Source organism: Maylandia zebra, linkage group LG7 (genome assembly GCF_041146795.1).
Source record: "Maylandia zebra isolate NMK-2024a linkage group LG7, Mzebra_GT3a, whole genome shotgun sequence".
NCBI classification, from domain to species: Eukaryota; Metazoa; Chordata; class Actinopteri; order Cichliformes; family Cichlidae; genus Maylandia; species Maylandia zebra.
Window position 1 is genome coordinate 17,064,821 of NC_135173.1, and position 26,513 is coordinate 17,091,333.

At 41.7% G+C, this 26,513-nt stretch overlaps 1 protein-coding gene across 2 annotated transcripts in view; it reads left to right on the forward strand.

Annotated features, from left to right (window-relative positions):
• Nucleotides 1-26,513, forward strand: part of reln (reelin) — a 103,750-nt gene that overhangs the window by 22,690 nt on the left and 54,547 nt on the right. For both annotated transcript variants that reach the window (XM_004567725.5, XM_012923709.4), the window contains exons 2-3: nt 1,159-1,266; nt 22,919-23,057. In XM_004567725.5, the coding sequence (XP_004567782.3) occupies nt 1,159-1,266; nt 22,919-23,057 (247 nt within the window). The remainder of the gene's footprint in view (nt 1-1,158; nt 1,267-22,918; nt 23,058-26,513) is intronic.

Genomic DNA, 26,513 nt, shown 5'->3' on the forward strand with positions numbered 1-26,513 from the left:
ATGAACACCCTGAGACCCAACTGACATGCTGCTATTCTTACTAAAACACAGTCTCGCTGTGGGTGTCGCCTCATTTTCCCATTCAGTTTTCCTCCATAAGCAGGGGGATTCCAGGGTCAGGAAACAACAATGCCTTCATCTTTCTCAGCCGCAAAGGATTTTATTCCGTGATGTGTAAAATGGTTTTGTCTTCTGTTTTTTTTTTTTTTTTGGTGGGGTGTGTGTGTTCCTCCTTTGAGCCACGGGCTGTTCCTTGTACTCTGCTCTGTCTGGCTGGAAACAGTCCAGTGACTGAGCCCTCTTCCTCCAGTGATGCAGCTGACTCTGTGGTCCCATCACTCAGGGCCCTTGTTTACCGGGTGGATCAATAGTTAACGTGCTGCACTGAGCTGTAGATGTGTTCAGCTGGATAACACACTCCCGGGAGTTTTCTGATCTGTGGCTGTTTGTGGTGGGCTGGGAAGAATAAAGGCTTAGCAAAGCTATCAGGGTTACAGCCAATTAGCTCATCAGTCTGTTCTAATATGGTTGTCAATACGACAGGCTTTGATTAAAGCACTGTGATTTGTTGAGGATGAGGTAGATTACATTCTGCCACCATTTTTCTCTGTAAAAGGTGAGGTGGGGATATTCTGCTGTTTTCTGGTTCAGCAACCTTTAAAGTAACTCATACCCTGGTTTAGCACATGTTTTAATAATGCTTCTACTTCTGTCTGAATATATATATATGTGTGCAAGTGACCTTCTAGATTTTGCTTTAACACCTCCATGCACTCTCCTCTCCTCCTGCAGGGTGTTTGGTCTTGTTGGCATCCCATTTAATGGCCAGTTTACCTTTCCATGTGCTAACACCTGATGTGATTAGCAGCAGGACGTTAGTGAGCTGCTCTACATACTTCCAAACATCCTGTCCACACACGTACATCACGCCTGCTAATTATCTGCTTAGCCTGCAAATGAAGCGTAAATGCAACTTAGTAATTGCGATCTCTGACACCTAATCGGCGTTCACAGTTCATCTTCCTGTATTCATTTGAGGTGTTAATACAGGGGTGGTGAAACAAATAACAGCTGGATGCATTATATTTAAAATGTTTCTGGGAGTAACTCTCAGCTTCACCAGCAGTAAGCATGTTCCTTTTTTCTCTCTCTCTTCAGTAACCATCTCCACCAGTGTATCCTTCGATGGTCTCCTGGTGACTGGCCTCTACACCTCAACACCAGTCCAGTCGGCTCCCATTCCTGCTCCAGCTGCTTTTGGCTTTGGTGAGTCTTGTTTCTTTTGCCAATACAAGCTGTTTTTTTTATTATGCTTTTTAGTACTAGCAAACCCTCAGATACCCCGAGAAGTGTCTGCTGGGACCACGGAGTATTACGATCCAGCTCAGTGATCCACATCCGTTCCCAGACTCAGCATAAGGCCACTTCCCTTCTCCGGTTATGACAGGTCGTGATGGATGAGGAGTCAGGATGATGTGATCAAGGGTTCGGTCAGATGGGTTTTCATTGATGTTTGAGAGAACAAAAAAAAAACTGAATATGAGATAGATATGAAGAGCAAAGCAGCAAATGTAGAGCTTTCTAAAAGATTAAACTTAAAATAACAAGTGATCACCAGGCCAGCTTGCCAAATGTTGGAGTAAAGGCCCAGTGGACGGGCTGATTTACAATTTTTTTTTATCCAGAGATGCAAATATAGCAACAGTTTAGGTGGTAGATGTTGCTATTAAACTGGATGAAGTTTGCAAACAACTTATCTTATTCTTTGTCCACCTTTCCTTTGCATTGTCTGCATGCTCTGCTCTAATGATACAAATTGAATCTCTCTTTATCCTTAAAAGATTAAAGCTAAACTTATAAGTCTTTACACTTTTGACAACTGTAATCGAATTACACTGTAAGCATGCAACTGAAATGCATTAAGTGCAACTCTTTTTTGGACACACAACCAAGATTTGTAGACTCAGATGAAGTATTTGCGGATGGAGCCCTTGTGTGCACGGATGGGGGCTCTTTTGGTGCAGTGGAACAGCTATAAAGAACTCCTTAGAGAACAGGGCTAGTGTCCCAGAACTGCTGCGCAGTGGGCTCCCTTATCCTGACTAACTCCACTGTTCTTCAGACTTTGACTTCACTCTGGCCAGGGCAGTTCTTCACTCTTGGCAGCTCTGTTTACTGGGGAGGCATCCAAGCACGGATTGCGTCACCTTAGCTTCACTCTAATTACTTGAAAAGTTTTAAGGATACGCCTACCCTGATAGGCAGCAGCTTGTGGAACGGTGACTTTCTGTAAGATGTGTGTTTAAGTAAGTCTACAAAGTCTTCCGTTACAGCATGTGTAATCTGTCTGGGTTTCGCAGTGCCAGTTAGACATTTGGTCCTCAGCTGAAGAACTTTCTGCACTTTGTCTCTCTGCTCTAATTCTCCAGCCACCCCTCCCACTGTGGGATTCAGGACTCCATGGAGCAGCAGGCACATGCAAAAGCAGTCTTGTCATAGAGGAGATTCTGAATGACGATTTAATAGATTTATGGTTTTATTTTCCCTTCGATTAATTTTTCTGCGCATTTTTGAGGTACACTGGGATTTTTTTATGATCGAGTGATAGAAACTTTGCAGAACATGGTGGTCCACTTAGCCGTTGAAGGCTGCTCAGCGTTGGAAGGGCTGAAGACATTCTCCTAAAGAGAACGTCCTTTATTAATAAGCTCATGGAAACTTGGTGACTTAACAGAGAGCCAGCGTTTTCCCAAAATGCTTTGAAGATAATGCAGTGGAACAATAATACAGTGTGATGCCTCTTCATGTCCAGTGTTGTGACAAATATAAATGTGCCTTTGAGCGCAAGAGGGTCACGCAACTCCACCAGGGAGTTTTATGAACATAGTGTTTATGAGCAGGATAAGGTGGGGCTCTAATCCCTCTGAATGAAGCCACGTGGGGGACACGGTTACACAATGGACTGCAACATGCGTATGCACACGTTCAATAGAAATACCACCAACTTTCACTCAAGAGCACACACACAGTCCAACTGTTCAGCTGAAGTGAAGTGTTGGCTGGCTGGGGGGAACATGTGGTTGGCAGATGTATCAGTCCAGCAACTAGCATGAACTATAGCACAGGGAGAATGAAACCACTGTAGCGAGAAGATCGCTAATAAATCACTGAAAGACTGAAACGGCAGCTTAAGATGAAGCGTGAGAGAAGATTTCTTTTTGTTTTTGGCTGTGTTTGTGTTGTTGGAGGTGAAGAGCAAAACAAAGAGATCCTAAGAGAGAGACAAAGAAGGAATCAATGGTTTTAAAAAAAGATGTAAAGTGGACTAAATAGACAAAGTCAGGGAGCTGTGGACACAGAGGTTAGTGTTTTTACTCGCTGCCTTGGGATGTCCAGTGGTTGGTGTGGTCAAAGCTGTGGTAGGAAGCAGACACGATGGCTGCCCAATAGCCTCTACAGAGAGAAATCCCCTCAGTCTTCTGTGTCATCCTTTGTTGCTTTTTACACGTCATAAAAACAGTGTGGATGTGAGCATGACGGAATTGCATGCTTCATCAATTCTCTTTGTGTGTGTGTGTGTGTGTTTATCACTCCTTTTTCTTTTTGTTGATCTGTTACAATTATAACTTTAAGAAACAAACACCATAACATGAAGACAGCAGTGATTTTTTCATTATGTTGTCTTCCACTCCACTTGTAGTTCAAAGAGCACTGCAATTCGTTTGTAGCACATATGTTTTAGTTTGAGGGTTTTCACTGCAGCGTCGCCCACTGTTTGTCAAATTACTGTAACCGATGTGTGGGGAAGCAGTCGGCAGGGCAGTTTAAGGTAGTCTAAGGAATGCCATGTTTTCGGCTGCTGCGCTGAATTGTGGTTCAAGTTGCTCAAGGCTGGTTCCTCCACTCCCTAAAGGCAAGCGACCTTCTACTTGCTGCTGGCGGGCTAACCACAGACCTTTACGATGCTGTAACTGCTCTGCTGTGGCAAGTGCAGAATCAGATGAACTAGAGCTAAAAACAATGTTGTGCTTTGGAAGCCATGCCTGCTAAATACAGGGAGAACGCGGGAGTGCAAATTAATTGTGGTTTTCGTAAATGTAGCGATCACAGGCTAGCAAAACTAGTCTGGGTGCATTTATTTCAAGGTGCCAAAGCTGAGAGGAAAGACTTGACATTTCATTTTGGGATTCAACTACTTACAACTCACAGTTAATGGATGAGGTATGACGTGCAGCTTCATTTGAGTCTACTTTGTAGTCGATTTTGACAACCCAAGTACTCATTAGAGACTTTTTGAAACACTTTAGAGTGAAACATGGAGACTTTATATGCATGTTTGAATGTAACGTGGTCAAAACGGATGTCTGTACACACTGCCAGAAATGCAACATGAGTCTGGACTCAGCAGCCGAAGAATTCCAACTCCTCAGTGTTTTTCCTTTCTTTGACATTTATTCCATTAAGACGTCTTTCTTTCCAATCCGCCCTCTTGGCGTTCTGAAGCTTTCAGCTTGGCAACCAGAAAGATTAAATGATGAAACCAATAACATAAGTATATTGTCATAATTTTGATTTTTGTTTCATGTATCATAAAATCTGCTTGCTGTTACATGTCACATAGCAGTAATGAGGTGATATATTAAAACCCATAGGCCAGAGCCTGGATGGAAAGTAATGTCACATGTGGTCTGATTTGTATTCCCTGATAGTAAAATGTTTCCCATCACATCATTATCCATTCAAACACAAAGACAGACAGAGCAAGTATTCATTCTAAATGTGTCCGGATAACTTATAATCACAATGATGAACAGGCACTTGAAGGAAAAGGAGAGCTTTGAACATTTAGAGCAACACGGCCAATAATGGACTGAGAAAGTGTATGAGATTGAGGAATGAGTGTGAGAGTGGAAAAATGTGTACATACCTCCTCATTTCCTTTTTCTTTTTTCATATTTCACACACTTTTATGTTTCAGATCATCACACAAAACTAACATTGGACAAAAATAAATAGAACGTGCACAGTTATGTTTTTTACAGTAAAAATGCTATCCAAAGCTCTCTGACCCTGTGTGGAAGAAATTACTGGCTTTTCTTGCTAAATCATGAATTCACTGTGATTAACCACTTTTTTTTGGAAAGCTCAGCTCAATTTCTAAAGCCACACTCAGGCGTGTTTAATGTCTGACAAAACAAAGAAGGCAAAAAGATCTCGGAAAGCAGTCCTTCATGTTGCAATCTAAAGAAACTCAAGAAGAGATTTGACAGTTTCACTGATGTCTATCAGTCTGGAAAGGGTTACAAGGCTATTTTTGAGGTTTTGGGAATCATGGTGAAAGTCATTATTCACTAATGGAGAAAAACAGTTTTCAACTGGAGTGGCCGGCCTACCAAAATTAGTCCAGGAGTGCATGAGCAAGTCATCCAGGACGGCTACATCTAAACACAACATCTAAAGAACTGCAGGCCTCACTTGCCTCAGTTATGGTCAGTTTTCATCATTCACTCGAGAGACTGGGCAAAAATAACTTCCACGGGAGAGTTACAGGGGATAAAACCACTGTTTACCAAAAAAACACAAAGTCTCGTCTCTCAAAAAACATGATCCCGAAAACTTTTGGAAAATTATTCTGTAGACTGACAAGACAAAAAAAAAAAAAACTTCTTGAAAGGTTTGACTCACTCCACATCTGCCATGAAACACACATAACACATAAAAAGAACATGAGCCGCAGTCAAACATGGTGGTGGTAGTGTGATTGTCTGGGGCTACTTTGCTGCTTCAAGACCTGGATGACTTCATTTAAAACACGATTTCCGCCCTATACCAAAAAAACAGGAAGGAGAATGTCCATCTATTAGTTCATGCTCACTTTATGTGGCAGGACAGTGAGCCAGACCACACCAGCAAGTTCAACTGTGAATGAATCAAAATATATAATGGATGTTTTGGAGTGACATAGTCACAGTTCAACTTAAAATTTGATCAAACAGGCTGTTTATGCTCGAAAACCAACCAATGTGGCTGAATTAAAACAATTCTCCACAGAAGAGTGGGCCAAAATTCCTCCACAGACTCACAGACAGTGATTACAAACACTCGATTGCAGTTCTTCTGGTGTCACAACCAGTTATTATATGTATATATAAAAAACACCCAGCACGCCCCTGCGGGCGGTTTATCCTTCAAGCTCGGGTCCTCTACCAGAGGCCTGGGAGCTTGAGGGTCCTGCGCAGTATCTTAGCTGTTCCCAGGACTGCGCTCTTCTGGACAGAGATCTCCGATGTTATTCCCGGGATCTGCTGGAGCCACTCGCCTAGCTTGGGAGTCACCGCACCTAGTGCTCCGATTACCACGGGGACCACCGTTACCTTCACCCTCCACATCCTCTCGAGCTCTTCTCTGAGCCCTTGGTATTTCTCCAGCTTCTCGTGTTCCTTCTTCCTGATATTGCTGTCATTCGGAACCGCTACATCGATCACTACGGCCGTCTTCTTCTGTTTGTCTACCACCACTATGTCCGGTTGGTTAGCCACCACCATTTTGTCCGTCTGTATCTGGAAGTCCCACAGGATCTTAGCTCGGTCATTCTCCACCACCCTTGGGGGCATCTCCCATTTTGACCTCGGGACTTCTAGGTTATACTCGGCACAGATGTTCCTGTACACTATGCCGGCCACTTGGTTATGGCGTTCCATGTATGCCTTGCCTGCTAGCATCTTGCACCCTGCTGTTATGTGCTGGATTGTCTCTGGGGCATCTTTACACAGCCTGCACCTGGGGTCTTGCCTGGTGTGATAGACCCCAGCCTCTATGGATCTTGTACTCAGAGCTTGTTCTTGTGCTGCCATGATTAGTGCCTCTGTGCTGTCTTTCAGTCCAGCTTTGTCCAGCCACTGGTAGGATTTCTGGATATCAGCCACCTCCTCTATCTGCCGGTGGTACATACCGTGCAGGGGCCTGTCCTTCCATGATGGTTCCTCGTCTCCCTCCTCTTTCTTGGGTTTCTGCTGCCTGAGGTATTCACTGAACACTCGGTCAGTTGGGGCCATCTTCCCAATGTATTCTTGGATGTTCCTTGTCTCATCCTGGACTGTGGTGCTGACACTCACCAGTCCCCGGCCCCCTTCCTTCCGCTTAGCGTACAGCCTCAGGGTGCTGGACTTGGGGTGAAACCCTCCATGCATGGTCAGGAGCTTTCTTGTCTTTATGTCAGTGGCTTCTATCTCCTCCTTTGGCCAGCCTATTACCCCAGCAGGGTACCTGATCACGGGCAGGGCGTATGTGTTGATGGCCCGGATCTTGTTCTTACCATTCAGCTGACTCCTCAGGACTTGCCTGACCCTCTGCAGGTACTTGGTGGTTGCAGCCTTTCTAGCGGCCTCTTCATGGTTCCCATTTGCCTGCGGGATCCCCAGGTACTTGTAACTGTCCTCTATGTCTGCAATGTTGCCTTCTGGTAGTTCAATCCCCTCAGTTCTGACTACCTTCCCTCTCTTTGTTACCATCCGACTACACTTCTCCAGTCCGAACGACATTCCAATGTCATTGCTGTATAGCCTGGTAGTGTGGATCAGTGAATCGATGTCTCGTTCACTCTTGGCATACAGCTTGATGTCATCCATGTACAGGAGGTGGCTGACAACTGCTCCGTTCCGTAGTCGGTATCCGTAGCCAGTCTTGTTAATGATCTCACTGAGAGGGTTCAGGCCTATGCAGAACAGCAGTGGGGACAGAGCATCTCCTTGGTAGATCCCGCACTTGATGGTAACTTGTGCTATGGGCTTGGAGTTGGCCTCTAGTGTTGTACGCCACATCCCCATTGAGTTCCTGATGAAGGCTCTTAGGGTCCCATTGATCTTGTACAATTCTAGGCATTCCAGTATCCAGCTGTGGGGCATTGAGTCATAGGCCTTCTTGTAATCAATCCAGGCAGTGCACAGGTTGGTCAGTCTGGTCTTGCAGTCTCGGCTGATTGTTCTGTCTACCAGTAGCTGGTGTTTTGCACCTCTGGTATTCTTGCCAATTCCTTTCTGTGTCCCGCTCATGTATTGACCCATGTGCCTGTTCATCTTAGCCGATATGATGCCTGACAGGAGCTTCCATGTAGTACTGAGGCAGGTTATTGGTCGGTAGTTGGAGGGGACCGGTCCCTTCTTGGGGTCCTTGGGGATCAGGACCGTCCGGCCTTCAGTTAGCCATTCCGGGTGTCTCTCGTTAACTAGCAGCTGGTTCATTTGTGCTGCCAGACGCTCGTGGAGTGCAGTCAGCTTCTTCAGCCAGTAGGCGTGAACCATATATATATATATATATACATATATACATATATGTGTGTATGTATATATATATGTGTGTATGTATATATATATGTGTGTATGTATATATATATATATATATATATATGTGTATGTATGTGTGTATGTATATATGTATGTATATATATATATATATATATATACATACATATACATATATATGTATATATATGTATATATACATACATATACATATATATGTATATATGTGTGTGTGTATGTATGTATATATATATATATATATATATATATATATATATATATATATATATATATATATATATATATATATATATATATACATATGTACATACATACATTCATACAGAGAGAGAGAGAGAGAGACAGAGAGAGAGAGAGAAGGAGGATGACAGGATGTGATGATGGCATTTCATCACTCCCCCTGATGGAGGGCCTGATTGGTGTTGCCTTGCCAGCGCTGAGCTGCTGAGAAACTGGTCATTGATGGATGGCTCGTTTGCAGGGTGATGTTTATTTTGCTGTTAATTTGCATATTTGTATGTATTTGCGGGGTGGTTGTCTTCCGCTAGCAAGGCTCAGTCCCCATCTCAATATGATGGATCTGGCCGTCTGACAAAATGGACAGCTTAGTGACAGGGACATCCAGCCGACACTCTCTTGCCATGACGGATGGGCTCATGCTAACACACAACCCAACTGATGAAATCCTGCTGCACCTTGACCTGTGTAGGAGGGGTTGCCAGAAAAGGTCTTCCGCCAAAATAATAATCAGGTCTCGCAAACATTTAACTCTCAAATTAATCCCAGGGCACCTGGTACTCTGTTACACCTTTGTAATATTTTTTTTAATTTGACACTCAGTTTTAAGGTATTCCTCAAACTGTTGCCTTGGTAGTAAATTTCATGCAAACAATTTAACAACTAAACATTTTTTTTAATTAATTTATTTTTTTGCTATAAATTATGCTTGATTCTTAGTGAGCTACAAAGTAGTTAATATATGTATAATATATTAATAGGCTTTAGCATTCATTCATCTTTGTCATTTAACAGTAAAATGATAAATGACAAAGATGCAGTTTGCAGTTTATTCTCATAGCGGTATATCAGACAATAACAGATGAATTCTTAAGTTGTAGATTTCATGCCCAACAGCACTTTATGTTATATTGGAGGATTCTGATAGTCATACACTACAAAGATGCACTGATGTCTAGTTTTTATGGCAGTCAGAAATCAGATAATTTAAAAGCACAACTGGGGCATGAAAATGACAAATAGTATACAGTGGAATATACTAACCTCAACTATCTGAGCCCTCATACTAAATAATATCCCATTAATTCCCGTGTTCATTTTCCAACTTGGGAAGCATGAAGCTCTCACAAACTTCCACTCTGCTGGAAAATATTGCCATTCAGCTGCTGCGACCACAGAGTAAGAAATAAGGAAAGAAATGCCACAACTTCCAAAAACTCGTCAGTGCTACTGAAATCAAATTGTGGCATCTGACTGTGGTGCCATGCAGGCTAATTACTTTATATAAAGCTGCTACTGACCCATAGTATATAATCTTGTTTGCAAAATGACCCATGCATTAGCAGGTTAGCAGAACGTGTTCTGAAATAGAAAAAATATTACAATTTTCTTCCTTTTTAATATACATAATTATGCATTCAAATCCAGATATCCACACATTCATCCATCTCGGGGCTGAAGGTCAGCTGTCAGCCCCCTCTTGCCACTAAGCCAGATTGAATGTCAGCCAGAATGTCAGACTATGAGAGATGGCAGCTCATCATGTCAGTATTTATGGAGACACACTCGCAGGTGTGCTTCCTGCTGTACAAAGCCTTGTTTGGGAACCTCTGTGTTTTCTCAAACAGTACCAACAGTCCCACGAGAGCACAAGTGTTCTTTCGCAAACCCACCCCTCCCGAGCAGGGCACAGACTGTGAAGGAGATGCTATGGAAAGATGAGGATAAAGAGGAATGATATAGAGAAAGGGTGGTGCAGGGAGCAGAGAAGGGGTGAGAGAAGGGGCTCCCAAGGGGAGAGAAGCTGTCAGTCCCTAGGAGACATCAAACACACTGCAGCCCTGTGATCAGCGTGCTCTCTGGCTCTCTGCTGACAGCTCCCTGACTGTGCCGCTTAGACTCCTTCATGTGCTCATAAATACACACATACACACACGTATATACACTCGTTTGCTCCCATAAGAGCTCTCACACTCACCGACTTATCCATTCATACCCCAAACACATTCAAATTCTATTGACATACGCACACTCGCGCTGATTCTCATACATAGGATACACATCTGTGACACCTTTGCTCTGATATGCATCCTCACAATAACCTTGAACACCAAAGTTTGACTATCACATCTCTGTCAAGGACACTTTACAGTCCCAAACTGTTGCTACTGAACTATGGGCCAAACAGAGACTAGGAGGTGCTGGCAGCAGTGATGATGTTAATAATGATGATGATGACTTATCTAAGCCATTACTCTTTCTCTGCTCAGGGCTGGGACACCAAAGGCATATCCCTCCTGATGATGAATTCATTAGTGCAGAAGATGAAATGAGTTGTCAGGAGGCGGGTTATGTATGGTAGGTTATTTGTGTTCTCTGCAGCAGCGTGTCAGATCACACTTAAGATCAACTGGGTCGGCTTGTTGTAAATCTCCCTGTTTTGCTGGCACTGGACTTCCCCAACCTTCTCGCCCAGGCTGTCCCTTTCTTTTATTAACACATATTCCCCCCACTAATATGCAATGCCTGGAGGCTGCTAACAGGTGGCTAAACATTTGTGTACTCCCAGAATCCAGTGGAGTGCTTGGGTAATTATGCACCAGAAGTCAGAAGTAACTTCTCTCCATGTGGAAAGCGTCCTTAGAGGCCAAAGCAAGCCCACCTTTAAAGAATTCAAACAGAATACACGATTCATTACTGATTCATGTTGGACCTAAAGCAGTGGCCACAGCTGTTTGGCCATACATCCCAACAGCCTCTCAGGTGTGATGGTGCAGCAGACCTGTAGGAGCACTACTGCTGGTGCTGCTGGGAATTTACTGGTTCATTGAATGTACACTAGCTCTATTGAAGGAAAAAAACTGTGCTTTTTTGAACTCCCATGGCTTCCCCAGGTGTGCTTACATTTGTGTAGTGTTCAGTATGTGTGCCTGTGTGCATCTATTTGTGCCCTAATGTGTGTGTGTGTGTGTGTGTGTGTGTGTGTGTGTGTATGCGTTCATATTTTCATCATGTGAGAACTCATGTGTATTTTTATAAACATTTTTTCTTTTCTTTGCTGTATGGTAAATCCGGTCCAGGGCTGACTAAGAGAGCAGGAATGAGGAAGAGCAGGAGCTGGACTCTCTGTGATAGAGATTTCAAAGTGGTGTGCGAGCTGTTGGGCAGTTTTATTTTATTATTATTATCTTTTTTTGTTATTATTCTGCAGGAGAGAGCAGCAGGCGTAGGCTGTTTCTCCCATGTGTGGTCTCTCTTGAGCAGAGCAATGTTATTTTCTGCCATGCAGAGAGGGTGGTAACATGCCAGAGCGAATGAGAGAGAAATAAAGATAGAATAAAGACAGAGACAGCTTTGACTGCTCCGATTGACACATTTCTGTCAACGGCAGAAGGTTTGCGTCATTTTAAGTTCGAGGCAAGCTGACTTTGAAATTTATCTTGCTTAAATTCTATGCCACCACTAGCACCTTGCAAGCGTGTGGGTATTGGTGTGCAAAGTGAAAGGAAGTGATTTTACAAAGCCTTCCCCACAAAGTGCATGCCATCCAAGCTGCACTCTTAGGTCTATTCATTTTTAAAGTTCCCTTGAGTATTAGAAAGAGTGGAAGTGCTCAATTTGACTCTGTGAGCTGAGGACACTTAGTGTGTGTTTTTTCCTGCTGTAGGGCCCTACCTGGGTTTGGCCCTCTACCCTCTAAAAGCCTCAGAGACAGAACAGGGATGCTCTATTGCATGGCCACTTTTTTCCCTTTTACATTATATACAAGTTATCTGTGAGGAACTCACCCAGATCCACTCTGACCCATATTTTGGCTGTGAAAATAGTTACTGACCTTCTCTTTGTTTCGCCCTCCTTACGAGAGCCAGTCTGTTGCTGTGATTAGTTCACTGCCTCCCAGCACTTCTCTGTCAGACCAGGCTCATCTCCAGCCTCCTCCATAAACACATTTAGCTACACACAACACACTCGACATACACATGCATACAAAGGCAGCACAGGCACCACGCTACTTTTCCGTCGGCTCCTCACCTGTCGCCCCAGGTCTCTATCTCTCTCATGTGTGTCAGGGCAGGGCCTGCGAGACCACGGCCTCACCGGTTTGTTTATTTGCTGCACTGACGGGTGGAGACCGGGGACGTGGGTGCAAGAAATTAGCACAAGTCAAATCAGATTAATTAATCCCCAACTCAAACTATTAGCCGAGGAGTCGTGTTGAATTAAAAATCAAATTAGCCCTAGCGCCTGCCGGTAAAGCTGTGGTGTGTGCCTGCCAAGCTACAATGACACACACCCACAGAAGGCAGCTGCTCATAAGCTTTGCTGATGGATGGATGTATGGATGGAGAGTTGGAAGAAGAAAATGGTGCTCAAAGACTACAGGGCTGGGGGAAGGGGTGTTTAGTGACTTTGCCACCCAATGTGGTAAGCCTCTCCTGGGGCACGAAGCTGGCTGTCCTCCACTGGTTGCTGCTTCACAGGCCCCACAACACCAGCACTCAGCCTTTCAGTTGCTGATTTAGGGCTTGAAGCACCACTTCACCTTCATAGTTTACATAACACACATATCTTGAGCCTGGGACTGAACCCATTTTAGGAAGTTTTGACTCTATTAAAAACATAAAGGAAAGCTTTTATTATCATAGTTTTGGCTGTCCTTCCTATCAATAATTATAACCTTGTGTTTACTGAAATAAAGCTTCATCACTACAAATAAGCCCAACGTAATAACAAACACAAACGGTTAGTCAAACATGAAAGAAAATAGATCCATGCAAAATGGCGTTTCACCTCCAGAACTCGGACCTACAGCACTTCTAGCAGATATGTGGTTTTTCTGTGTAATTACAGGTTTTTATGAAGATCTAATTCACTTCTTTAATGTCTAAATATACGACTAAAAAGAAGTAAGAGAGCACTTGAAAATGTTTCACTTTTTTTATGTGCTTTTGAATCTCAGCCTGAAACAGCTGATGATCTTGGTTTTGGGTAAAGTTTGGCTCATACACTTTTTTCTGATCCAATATGATGTAGCTCATATTTCAGTATTTTAGTCTGTGCTTCCTCCAAAGCAAAACTATGTGACTGCTCTGCTCAAAATTCGAACAACCACCCAGAATGGACATATCGCATTGAAGTAGTGCTGGAGAAGTGGACCAAAATATTTTTATCAAAATATTCATAGCATTCTGGATCCAACAGATACTGTATTCAGCAGTGTAGATGGAATATACTCTTATACAGGCATTTGATGTATGATCTGTGCGGGCCTGTGAATATGGCTTTTTAGGCTTTTGTAAAGTAGTCTAAGTCTCATCTATCATACAAGGTGCGGCTCCAAAACACACAACACTTGTTTGATTCAGAACAACATTCATTTCAATTATGGGACATTAGTTCTGGAGGGTCTATTATGCTCCACTGGTGTTCCTGTACTCCATTTATCATTTATGCTTGCATGGCTTGTAGCTCTTGATCACAGCAAGGAAGCCAGGAGCGCACAAGTAACGAATTAGATGTTTATTTTCTTCTTACTTTAACTTTTCAGTTACCAGTTTTGACACAAGGAGCATATGTAGAGCATCTCACAGAAGCAATTGAGTATTTGTGTTAAACAATGTAAACACATGAGCGTATGCTTTTTTCTGCAAAATACTCTCTCTCTTTGTCAGCTGGGTGGAGCCATACTGGCAGCTCCTACAACAAGCCATAGATTTGTGTTTTTGTGGGTGGGTGCAGCTATGCCATCAGGAGTTTATGGATGATGGATGCTGTGAGATACAATGGAAGTCTAAATGAAAGCGAAACTGCTCTATGAGCGCATGCACACGGGCAAAGATTGGTCAGGTGTTTCCAACACATTTTTTTACTGTGTGGATATGGAAACATTAATGTAAACACATGCACAATAAGCCTCTCTTTGCACTTCATCACCAGTGCACATTTGATGCTTAGCAGACCCCACAGGTGTTCTTTAATACCATTTAAAGTCTTTCATTGATGTGGCAAGCCTCTTTCCCTCACATTTTCCCACAGAGTTTCTTACTCTCTTTCCCCCTGGCCGCTGGCATCTTTCACCACCCATATTAACACACAGCTTCCTCCTGGCAACGCTGTGCCGGACCCCCGCCACCACCTCAAAGTTGCCAACCTGTCTCCATGGTAGCATGATTGGCAAAGGCAAAGATGGATGCCATTTTCGGCCAATGGCAGAGCAGAGTGGGTTGTCATGTACCACGAGACCCTGCAGTGGTCCGACTGACCAGCTGAGGATGGCACTGTGGAAGAAGGGGTGAATGCACCACATCAGACACACAGAAAAAAACACACATCCCATGGGATCATTCAGCAGCACAATGCGTATGGGGTCCCCACTCAGGCTGTCACTACTGTTGTGATGTATCATTTATGTGGCCATTGTGTGGCCTTCTCTTGAAACGTGTTGACAGAGGCATTATATTCCAGCTTTTGACAGATTCCCATACATTCACAGGCTTTTAATAACACATGTTAATGCTCCAATAATTTTGTGACAGGTTAGAATTACTGCGTGAAATATGAACCTTTAATTGGCTTTCTCGCCAAGTTATTTGGCGTGCTGTGCATTAGCTTTTTAAGTCTGAGCCAGTGGTAAAAAGATGGTTGCAAGGCTATTATCTGTCTGAGAGTGAGGATACGCAAGGTGATAAACATTCATCTCTGCTTTTTATGTGAAACTGACTTTTCTCTGTTAAAATAAGTGCTTAGCGACAAATATAAGATCCCTAGACAAATAATGGAATAACCTCTTTACAGCACATTACACTGCCTTGTAGGGTTTTAATGCTTTAAGCAAACTGCTGTGCATACACATGCATTTTAATTGTACTTGTTTCTTGTTAGTTCAAGCGTACAGAGCCGCATGCATGTCTGTGATTCTGAATGCACAGTGCGCGCGCTGTAGCGCTGTAAGCAAGCCAGACAAGTTTACAGCATTTACTGTTGATGGCAGGGAAGCAGCTTAAACACGTTGTTCAAGTGCCTTTGTGTCAATCATAGCAGGAAAAGCATGTTTAACTGCCTTGAACTGATCTTAAAAAGCACTTAGTTGGACACCATTAGACATCTGCTAGGCAGCAAATGGCTACTGACCAGATGTCAAATGGTGCGTATGGATTTTGGTAAATGTGCATTTCAGTTTGAATGGTGCCTTTTGAATCCTCAAAACTCTGCCACGTAGCCTAACTACCATCTCTAATGCCAGTTCGACCGGCTCCTGCTGGTCCTACAGTGTTAACTTGCTGCCAGGCTGAGCCACCGATTGCCCATCTGCTCCATCGGGGAGAATTCTCACTCCATCTATTTGACTTGTTTCGAGCTTGGCTGTGGAAAGCTCATCAGCTTTGCAAAGTGAGAAATAGAGAGATTTTTAAATAGGACATACACAGATGTGAACTGAAGTGTTTACATATTAAAAAAATTAGAATGGAAAAATGTGGGGAAGTCTTTGTTAGCGGAGACATGGGCAGACGGAACATGAATAAATAAGAGGCGGTCAGCTTCCCACTTCTTTTTTTCTTTTTTATGGATGGCTTTAAAAATTCACTACAATTACCAGCAGAGATGGATGTCGGAGTGACATTCCAACAACCAACATGTGACCCCTAAAATCCAGACACACCCATTTCCTGTGTTTTTGTGTGTGCGATTGAGTTCGTGTGTGGGCACGCTCGGGAGCGCATGTATAAGCAACTGCGTGCCCGTGTGCATGTGTGTGTGGGTTCATATTTATGAAACAAGGTTTGGCCCGTCATACCGTGGGAGTTAGCAGGTCATCTTCCCTTGCCATTAATCACTTCCGACAGCTCTTAAGTATCCAATCTACATGTGAAAGAACTGCATGTGTTTGAACGTGTGAACGCGCATGTATTTGCATGTGCGTATTTGACTGACAATGTGTGGATGGAGTATTCCTTCAAGATCCTCCTGAGGCTGCTTATTGAATTAGAGATGGACTCTGCTGATGCTAACGCGCAGCATTAATGCATCACTGGTGGCATTTGTAATGCACTTATAAATTTACAGCTCATTAGGCGAGTTCTGCATGTAGCTGATGGTGTGATAATAGCACCCAGTGCGGATAATAAAATATCACAGTTAATGAAGCATAAAATGATTTCTACTAAAAAGTAGTAGTCCTGAATCTTTTTTTAAAGAATGCTTAGAACGCTCAACCAAAATCTTTTCTCGCAATCACAAAGTAAAAGATGCTTTTTAATTAACACTGCATCAAGGGTTTATCACGTGGAGTTCAGGGGAATCATCAGCGATAAAGGAGGTGTTTTTCTACCAGGTTTGGTATTTGCCAGCTGCTAATTTAACAAAGAACTCAGAGGTCAGCTGAGTTAAGAGTAATTTAAGGTCACAGGAGGGCCTTTTTCTTTCATATATTTTCATTTCACAGGTACGAAAGAGGCCGTCGTGCTGTTTTTCTGCTTCTTCCCTGGACCGAATCGTGAATGTCAGAACTTCTATTATTTTTTCCTGTCCAGGTTCACTAAAGCTTGTTGCTTTACTGGAACATTTGAGATTTTCACATCGAATAATAGTGATTTTTCTCTGCCTCTCCACACCCAGACATGAAAGGAATAAGAGATCGTTATTTGCATTTTTATGCCTGAGTGTATTTTTCAAGTGGGAATAGAAATTCTGTGAGCGGTGTCAAGTCCCAGTGCTGCTGTGTCCTGGAGTGCATCAGACTGCCTTTTCATCTTCACCATAGCCTAAGTGCTCTGCTTTTCTTTAGCCGTACCTTTAGCTCTTCGAGAGCAATCGCTCTATTTCATACTTAATTTCTTCTATTTTTTTTGTCATTCTCTCATTAAGTTATGCCTTTTTTTAAAGCGTTGAAATCTGTGTGTGTTTTCTTTCATTACTTCAGAGTTGCAGTGCAAGAGTTTGTGAAGTGTAAGTTTCTAAACACACCTCTGTGGTGAGTGGCAAGTGCATATCATTTTTCATTTAGTGAAAATGATGGCTAGTTTTGTCTTTTCATCTCCCGCTGATTTCTCTGCTGTTCAGTCCCATCACCTCACTGCTCTTTTTCTGTCTTTGTGGCCATCTACTAGTGTCTATTAGCTAAAGAGCTAGACTTGTGTTGCACATCGGCAAGGAATTCTCAAATTATGGGTCAACAGTCATAATCAAAGCTTTTTTTTCTTAATCTGCAGCAAAATTGAACAATTAGAGCAAAACCTGTTGCCTTGGCTGCCTTGTGCTATGCTGGTAAATTTGTGGCACATATCAGCAGTGAAACTGGTCTGGATTTGTGTTAAAAAGACAGAACGATGTATAGGTATGTCTAGGGCTGCACGATTAATCGTTAGAAAATCGCGATCTCGATTCATACTTATGTGCGATCTCATTTCCAAATGACAACGATTAAAAAAAAAAGAAAAGAAAAAAAAAGACGACGATTGTACCGCATTTTGATCCGGGACGTAATCTGCATGAAAACAAGCGCTCACTCTTCCTGCTCAACAAATGACAAGGGCGGAGCCTTATACCACGTGATACAGAAGCTGTGTCGTGTGATGCTAAAATTAGCAGGGAAAAAACAACGGAGAGCACGTCAGGGATGACTAGAAAGTGACAGGAGAAAATCCGTCCCGGTCAACCACCCAAACATCAATAACGGGAACCTTATACAGCGCTTCCCTATACACGTCGAACTCCCGCAGGCACAAAGAAAGTACGGAGGCTATCACTTATCACCTGACCAAAGATATGGCTCCCATCAACACTGTGCAAAACGAGGGATTTAGGAAAATGATCAACACCCTAGACAAACGCTACACAGTGCCGTCCCGCAACTATTTTTCTATTGTTGCACTACCTGCTCTATACACGCAGCGTCGAGCAACGGTGGAGACGGAATTTCAAGCAGTACAACATTTTGCAGCAACAACAAAATGTGAGACATTTGTTGTTTTATGTCTATTTATTGTTTTTATGTTCAGTCTCAACTGTTACGAAGTTGATGTGCAGTTAATAAGTGCAATAAATATTTATACTGGAAATATTTATACTGGAATTTATACTGTATACTGGAATTATTATACTGGAATTATACTGGAATTTATACTGTATACAATAAATATTTATACTGGAAAAGAAAATCGTGCGAGAATCGTGATCTCAATTCTAAGCCAAAAAATCGTGATTCTCATTTTATGCAAAATCGTGCAGCCCTAGGTATGTCAAAGAGGGATAAGGGCTGCACAGGAACAATTTCATCTCCTCTGTATATCAGCAGTAAAGGTTTAATAGTGTGTTTATTTCCTTGTGTGCATGATTGTGCTCAGAAGTAAATTGTGCCCATTACGCAGAGAAATTGTTGGTGATTTCAAAATAATAGCTTTACGAGGTGATTAAATCGCATTCTGTTATTACATACCAGCACCTCCTTAGCATGGTTAAAGGCTGCGCTGCTGAACAGCTCATAAATCTGACACATTAGGACCACACAGCACGTGTACTTACACGTAACAGCACAATATGTTTTCACGTGAAAGCGCGGTAAATGGTGTTGCTTTGACGGCTGTTCAGTTTGAAGTTGAAAAGTATGATGTTACTGTGCTTGTTTGGGTGGGGGGGAATCTTGGGATCAGAAATCAATGCCCGGTCCTTGGCGTTTTTCCTGAGCTTTTTAACCGACAGCAGTGATAAGTAGATTTGTTTGTACCATGGCGCGCACATACACTTCAGTATAAATTTTATGCAGTGATACAACTGAAGCTCTGCACAAATACACACACACACACACACACACACACACACACACACACACACACACACACACACACACACACACACACAGCTGGCCTCATCAAACAGAAACGTTTATGGTGCTGTCAACATTGTGTATATTTATGGATGCAATATGTGAGGTCAGATTTATTACTGTCAGAAATGGGTGGAATTATTTCTTTTCAAATAATGAATTTTCAACCACACACACACATACGTACACAATTTTTACTTATTGATTTGCACATTGATTCTAGGGATATTAAAGCTTCTCAGTTATTAATCATTGATGATTATACTTTCAGTGAAGTAAGTTATAATTGCAGAGAGGAGATTGTGTTTTGCAGGTTATACATAGAGGCGAGCTACCAAAGCACTGCCGCTTAGAGCACATCTTTGTAACCAGATGGGAGAGTACGTACATTTTTAAACTGACTGAATGTGTGTGGCCTCAGTGCTAGAGTGACTTACTGTTGTAATATTATGACAAATGCATTGCTGTCTGGGGAACGCATTTGTGTGTTTGTGAATTGCAGCACAGTTTGGGCACCTCTTAGATGACACTACAAAGTCAGGTACAGTAGATAATTAAACTGTTCCGAATGTGCATACGATGATTGATGAGTCTGGTGGTGTCCTGCCCTTGCCCTTTGTGATATAAAGCAAAGATTGTGCGACACAATGTCATTTCATCGGTGCAGTCATAGCTGGACACAGATGCTCATTAACCCTTGTATGGTGTTCGGGTCTGTGAGACCCGTGTTCAGTTTTTTTCAAAAGAAAAATTAAACAATTAATTATTTTTTCACGTGTAAATGTGTTGTGTCTTTCCACTCACTCCACTTGATTATAACTGATTTATTTATAACATTTTATATAAAATAAAAACGAGAAGCACATTAATTCATAAATGTGATCTAACAAAGGTAAAGGGAAAAAATTAACCATGTTTGCTGTTCATATGTCTTGTAATTGGGATGAAGTAAACATCTGTTGAGCAATTTAACATAAAATTGTTTGATAGTGTTAATTTGGAAAGCCAAAACTCTAGCGGGTCCACCAGACCCATGAACACTGGCTGAGTAACAAAAATACGAACACCACACAAGGGTTAATAAGAGCACTGTCACAGATTGTCAGCTCACAGGGAAAGAGGAAAGAAGATGGTTGAGAACAAAAATGATAAGGGAAAGAAGTACAGAAAAGAGAACTGGTGGATGATTGTGGCTTAAAAACAACACGAAAACAGCATGAGACTTAAAAAGTGGAGGAGCAAATGAAAGCAAGTAGAAATAAGTCAGCGGTTTATTTGCAGTTTAAATATGTGGACCAAAAACAATACCAGGAAAGTTTAAAAAAGAAAGTTAAATGGTGGATGAAGACTAGATGTACACAAAGTGCTGGTAAGGGTTGTCAATCAGAGGTCTGTGCTATGAAGAAGAATTTGGGTTGATCCAGGTAACTTCAGGGTTAACGTTGGATTTTTTTTGTACTAAAAAAGGGAGTTCTACGGTGGCCCTGATAGGCCAAACGGACTGCAACTTAAGAAAACACCAGCAATAAGAAAAATGCCGCAAAAGCACAGGAAAAGAACGGAAATAGGAAAAACGAAAACAGAAATAGGAAAAAACACAAGGGAAGTGTTTCTGGGGAGACAATAACCCGATGGAACAGTTGCAGGAACCCAAAACATGGTAGGCGTGTTTTATCATGATCCATATAATACTAATGACGCATTTTTAGGCTAATAGTTAGGCTAACACACTTACCTCTCACAAAACCAATAGATCCTCCACTTCTTTCAAGTGTCTCCCAGCGCAATTTCATAAAACAAGAAACCTATTTGTACTTGTTGACCTCATGTGATATTTACACATAGACTAAGCCTGTTTGAATGTTTGAATTCTGGTGAACATCATGGAGGTTGAAGCTGAAAGAATTAAAACTAAATCTCTCTTTTAAACATTAATTTCACTCTTTAGTCTTTGAAGACCTACTGGGACCACTGATGAAGCTTTTTCTGAACTGAGTGGTTTCTATTTGCAGGCCTGCCCATAGAACAAAATAACTGGGTGTGTCAAAAGTTAGTGAGGGGCTGATCTCTACCTATGCAGCTACCCTTGGAAAAACCTCTATTGATATTTATATACTGAGGTCATTAAAGGTAGAGGGGAGGTTGTCACATGTTCTCTTTATGGGTGAAAGAGTTAATAAAATACTTAATAATCCATCAGATTCTTCCATGATTTAATGATAGAGTTATGGTATTGAAAAGATGAAAACTTACACAGTTGGCATTTTTACCAGATTTGCTTGATAAGAGTTTACTTTATTTTACTTGATTTACTTTATTAATAAAGTAAATATTTTTCAGTCGTACTGACCAAAGTGCCTAAGTTCATACAAAGTTCATACACTGCTTTTAAAATGACCCCTTTCATATAAATGTGATAGTGTGAAGGAACCCTGGGTTCACTTAGCGAGGTGATAACCAGCTTTGTGTGGCCGCTGAAGGGTATTTTGAACTTATTTTGTAGTACAGGGCCTAGAAATGAGGGAAAATCAGAATCAGAATCAGAATCAGAATACTTTATTGATCCCTGGGGGAAATTATTTTTTGTTACAGTGCTCCATTTTAAACCATTTTAAAAGGAACAAAGGCAAGAAGTAAAAACAATAAACCTTTAAATTGCCAATGCTGAAATGCATAAAGGCAAAGACAGGAGAACATAGAAAGCACAGAAAAAAACTGAAGCATAAAAGAGCACAAGATTTTTTCCACCACTGATAGTCTCTTATATTACACGATTGCTTGTGGCTCTGTCTTCAGTGTTTGTGCTATAAGAATTTATTAAGAATCTCTCTTGCACTCTTTGAGTGTGCTTTCTGTGCAAATATTAATGCAGCATTTGGATTTTATAGCAGTGCTTTGTACAAGACAAAACAGAAAATTCAGTGTCCTTCGTTATTGTGATTTTATTTTTATCTATTTTTATTTCATTTCATTACAATATAAAAGCAGCCTGGACGGGCTCGCTTCTTAAAACCTCGGTTCATCACAGCGACATTGTTAACATTGTAGTAAAAGTAAGTGTGAGTGTGCAATAATGCATCTCAGTGTGGATTAACTGAGGATTAGCTGACGAGCGTTAGCTACCAAAAAGCATTGTAATGCAGAAGGCCACGAATTAAATGTAATCCTGGACACCACATCTGTTCTCTTGTAATCTTTTGTCTTTGAGTAAGGCTGCTCGACAGATTAGCTAATGGATGCAATGTCAATTTTGCCAACATAAAAGCAGACATGACATTTATGGCTTTGCAAGTTCCTTTTTCTGTTTTCGTGAGTGGATAAGCTAAGTTTTAGTACAGCGGGAAAAACAAATGGAAACCAGCTGGTACCTATAAAACAGGAAATAATTCAACCATAGAAAACTGCAGCAATTTTTGCAGCCTTTAAATTGCAAGCTGAAAGGAAACAATTTAAAAAAAAAAAAAAAAAAACATCAGATGAACCTTCACTGCTAGTCCTCATGTCTCCTCATGTGTCTTGCTTGTCTTCTGTGCCGCAGGTGTGATGCCAGATCGTCAGTTTGGTGGAACCCAGTTTGTCTGCAGTGTGGTGGCTTCCCACGTCAGCCACCAACCCTCTACGAGCTTCAGCTTTGTCTGGATCGCCCCACCACCTGGGACTGGCTGTGTCAATTTCCTGTAAGTCATATGTTTTGAGACAGAAATGGCAGGTGATGTGATCTTTTGTTGTGCATCACTTAGACTGTATCCAACCATGCTTGTGTTTAATTTTTGAATTTATATTTTATAAAAATCACACGTTTGCATGCATTTTCTTTAAGCGCAATAGATTTTAAATACCAAAGATGTTCTGAGAAAGCAAACATGCATGGATTACTGCACAAGGTTAGGCTTCCTCTACTATTAGAGGAAAGTAATTAATATCGAGCACCACTGTTTCACCCAGGAAAGCTGCGCTTGGCTGGGTTTTATGTGTTGATGAGATGTTAAAGTGGGATTTGGTTAGTGAGAATGGTGCCTCTGTGTATCTAAAGTAAAGTTAAAGTGTATAAAAGTCAGGAAAATGACCATAGAGCTTCTTTGATCCATGACTTCAGTTAACACTTTCCTGATAAGTTTATGATCTCCAAGTATTGAATACATTCGTTTCTTTTGTAAATCACGGTCACTATCGCAGAAGAGAAGATCATCACGTCTTATTTTAAAATACCAAACTTCAGATTCCTCTGTCGATTAAAGCATTAGCAGAGATAATGTGTACAGAGGTGCAGTAAGAATAATAATACTCATGTGAGCTGTTTGAGTAGCGTGCACCGTTTCTTTACTCGTGTGCATGTAGATAATATTTTGGCACTATATTGACTTTATATATGTATCTAACCCAAATATAAGCTATAACTATCTGTTAGTGTTGTGTTGCCCCACAAAGCTCGGGAGAGGTTTATCAGATGACATCATGGGTGTTGCTCTCTCTGAACCACAGAAAGGCTGTTAAAAGGCCATCCTGTCAGAGAAAGCCTGCACGGTGACTGGAAAAAGGTTAAACTGGGGACATAGTATGTGTTTATATCCTAATTGCCTTGCTCAACGTGACCTGTGCATTGGCAGGTGCGATGTGTGCCTTGCTGAGAATTCACGGAAATACCTCCGTCCTCTAATTCAGTGTGACCATTTCTCATCAGAAAACGTTCGACTGGCTCATCAGATCCACCCATCCCGGGAGGATGGGTGTGTTGCAGATAGTAAAGATACGCAAACATATCCTAAGATTTTTTGCCCCCAAAAAATAACATGATGTTCCTCTTCTACGATTTTACATAAGGGCATATTATTTATTGGAAGCTTTATTGAGATTTATAACCCATTGCAACAAATCTGGAGCATTACACAGCAGCTCAGGGCCACTGGATTGGTGATGTTGTAAATAGTACTCAGTCTGTTTCCCTGGACACTGCAGGTTGTTTGATTGGTGTAGGTGGAAAGAGCTCTAGCCAAATATGTTTGAGAACAGCCTTGAATTTTCCTTTTTCTATTTTTCTTTCCGCCTCTAACTGTCTTGTCTTACCTTTGAGCATTTTCCTCAACTCTCTGCCTTCAAACGTACCACAAACTTTCTTTCCCTCCTGTTCTCTTGACTTGGTGATTTACAGCTACTTGCAGATAGTCAGTCAAAATGCAATTAGCAGCTGTTGCTGGAGAAGTGTAGAGGAAAAGAGAGGATTCCTGTAAATCCAAAGTCACCACAGCACCACGTTAGAAAAATCTTTGAGAAATCGACCTACAAATTTTTACATTGCATATAATTTTTTATTAGGTAAATGCAAATGTTTGTGTAGGTTCTCAGTCATCCAGGTCATGGTATTCTGACAAGCTTGGAAAGTAAACGACAGGACTTCTTTAAGGTTCTTGAAGACGTTTCACCTCTCATCTCAATGATTATATTTCCATGAAGTAGAGTTTAGTGCTTTTTCTTTTCTTTAACAAAATGAAAGAAAAGGAAAACTCATTATCGTTCTATGATTTTTAATTCATAGATAGTCTGCAGTTTGACTTGGTTAATGCCTGATATTTTGCTTTTTTATTACCAGTCATCCACTTTTAAACCATTTTATTTCAGGGGGATTACAAAGTTCCTATCAATGTTTCATAAAAAACACAACTAAATTAAACAGTTTGGCTGTACTCACAAAAAAATCCCTCAATGAATTCCTGGAGGGACGCGGTCGTCTATCAGACGGAGACTTTTGTGGACGGACTTACATAAAAAGATTCAGCTGGGGAATTTGCTAAAGTGGAGCAGCCATTTAGACAATATCCACTGAGCCAAACAGATTTACTGGCTTTTTTTGTCTGCCAACAAACACATTTACTGTTGAGTGTGTGTCGGCTTACAAGGACCGTGTTTTTCAGTATATTTGTGTGTGTGTCCATGCGTGTGCTGTGTGTTTGCATTTGAGTGTAAACCACTGAGCAGCAGTGTGCCAGTGTGGATGACAGTGGGGTTGGCAGGGGGCCATGATTGTATGACAATAAGGGCCCCTGCGGCTGACCTTATCAAAGTCAGCCAGTCACACTCCAGCTGGCTTTAGACTGTTCCTCACATACAGACATTTAGACAAACACTCTTACCGCACCCCTGTTCCAGTTCGCAGCTCCCATCTCCATCTCGAGCAGTATATCCTCGTCTCCAGAGCTGCCTTCTCTGGTTTCATTCAGGGAATTTAAGTTTCAAGGCCTTTCTGGCAAAGGCCAGAGACACTTTTGGTGCTATAATTGATCAAAAAATTGTCACCTTAATGGTCCATTCCCTGTGAAACTCTCATCTGTCATATAAAATTGCAATAAAAACCTCTCTAGACACTAAAAATCTCGAATCCATCTTCTTTACAAGTTAAATTCCAGTAGTCCCATAGGTCCATAAAACTGTAAATAGCCAATATGAATCCGTAATCTTTTCTGTGGTGTAACATCAGCAGCTCTGCAAACAGTCTATACCATATCAGAGATGAACATGACAGTCGTGACATAGCAGATTGGTTTTTGACTCAGCATTTTGAAGCCACAACATTAGCATTTTGTTAGCTGTCATGTTTTATTTGTATGATATTTCTTTGAAAGACCCATTCCCTTCATACAGTAGCTATTGAGTTAGTTGTATTTTTAAAGATAAAGATAACCTTTATTAGTCCCACGAATGGGAGATTTGTTAGGTTAAGGCTGCCGACTTTTGCCAGAGCCAGTTGCCAGTTAGTGCTGTTTAGTTGGGCTGCATATGAGTCTGTGGGGATTAGCTGGTTTTTGAAGCCAGCATCAGGTGGCCTTTTGGACAAAGGGCAGTTCTGGTACTTTAGAACTGGCTTCTTTTTTCAGTCCTGGTGGTTCAGTACAGTATTGTAGCCTCATCACTGACCAGCAGATGCTCTGTTTTCAAGTCCGAGTATGCACTTTATACCACTTTATTAGAATTAGGCACTCTGCAAATACCAGGTTGGAGCCAGTTTTGACTTCAGATTGCCTCATTTCTCAATTCGGGTCATAGATTTAACAAGGTACTCTAAACATTCCTCAGAGATTTTGGTCCATATTGACATGATAGCGTCACACAGTTGGTGCAGATTTGTCTGCTGCACATCC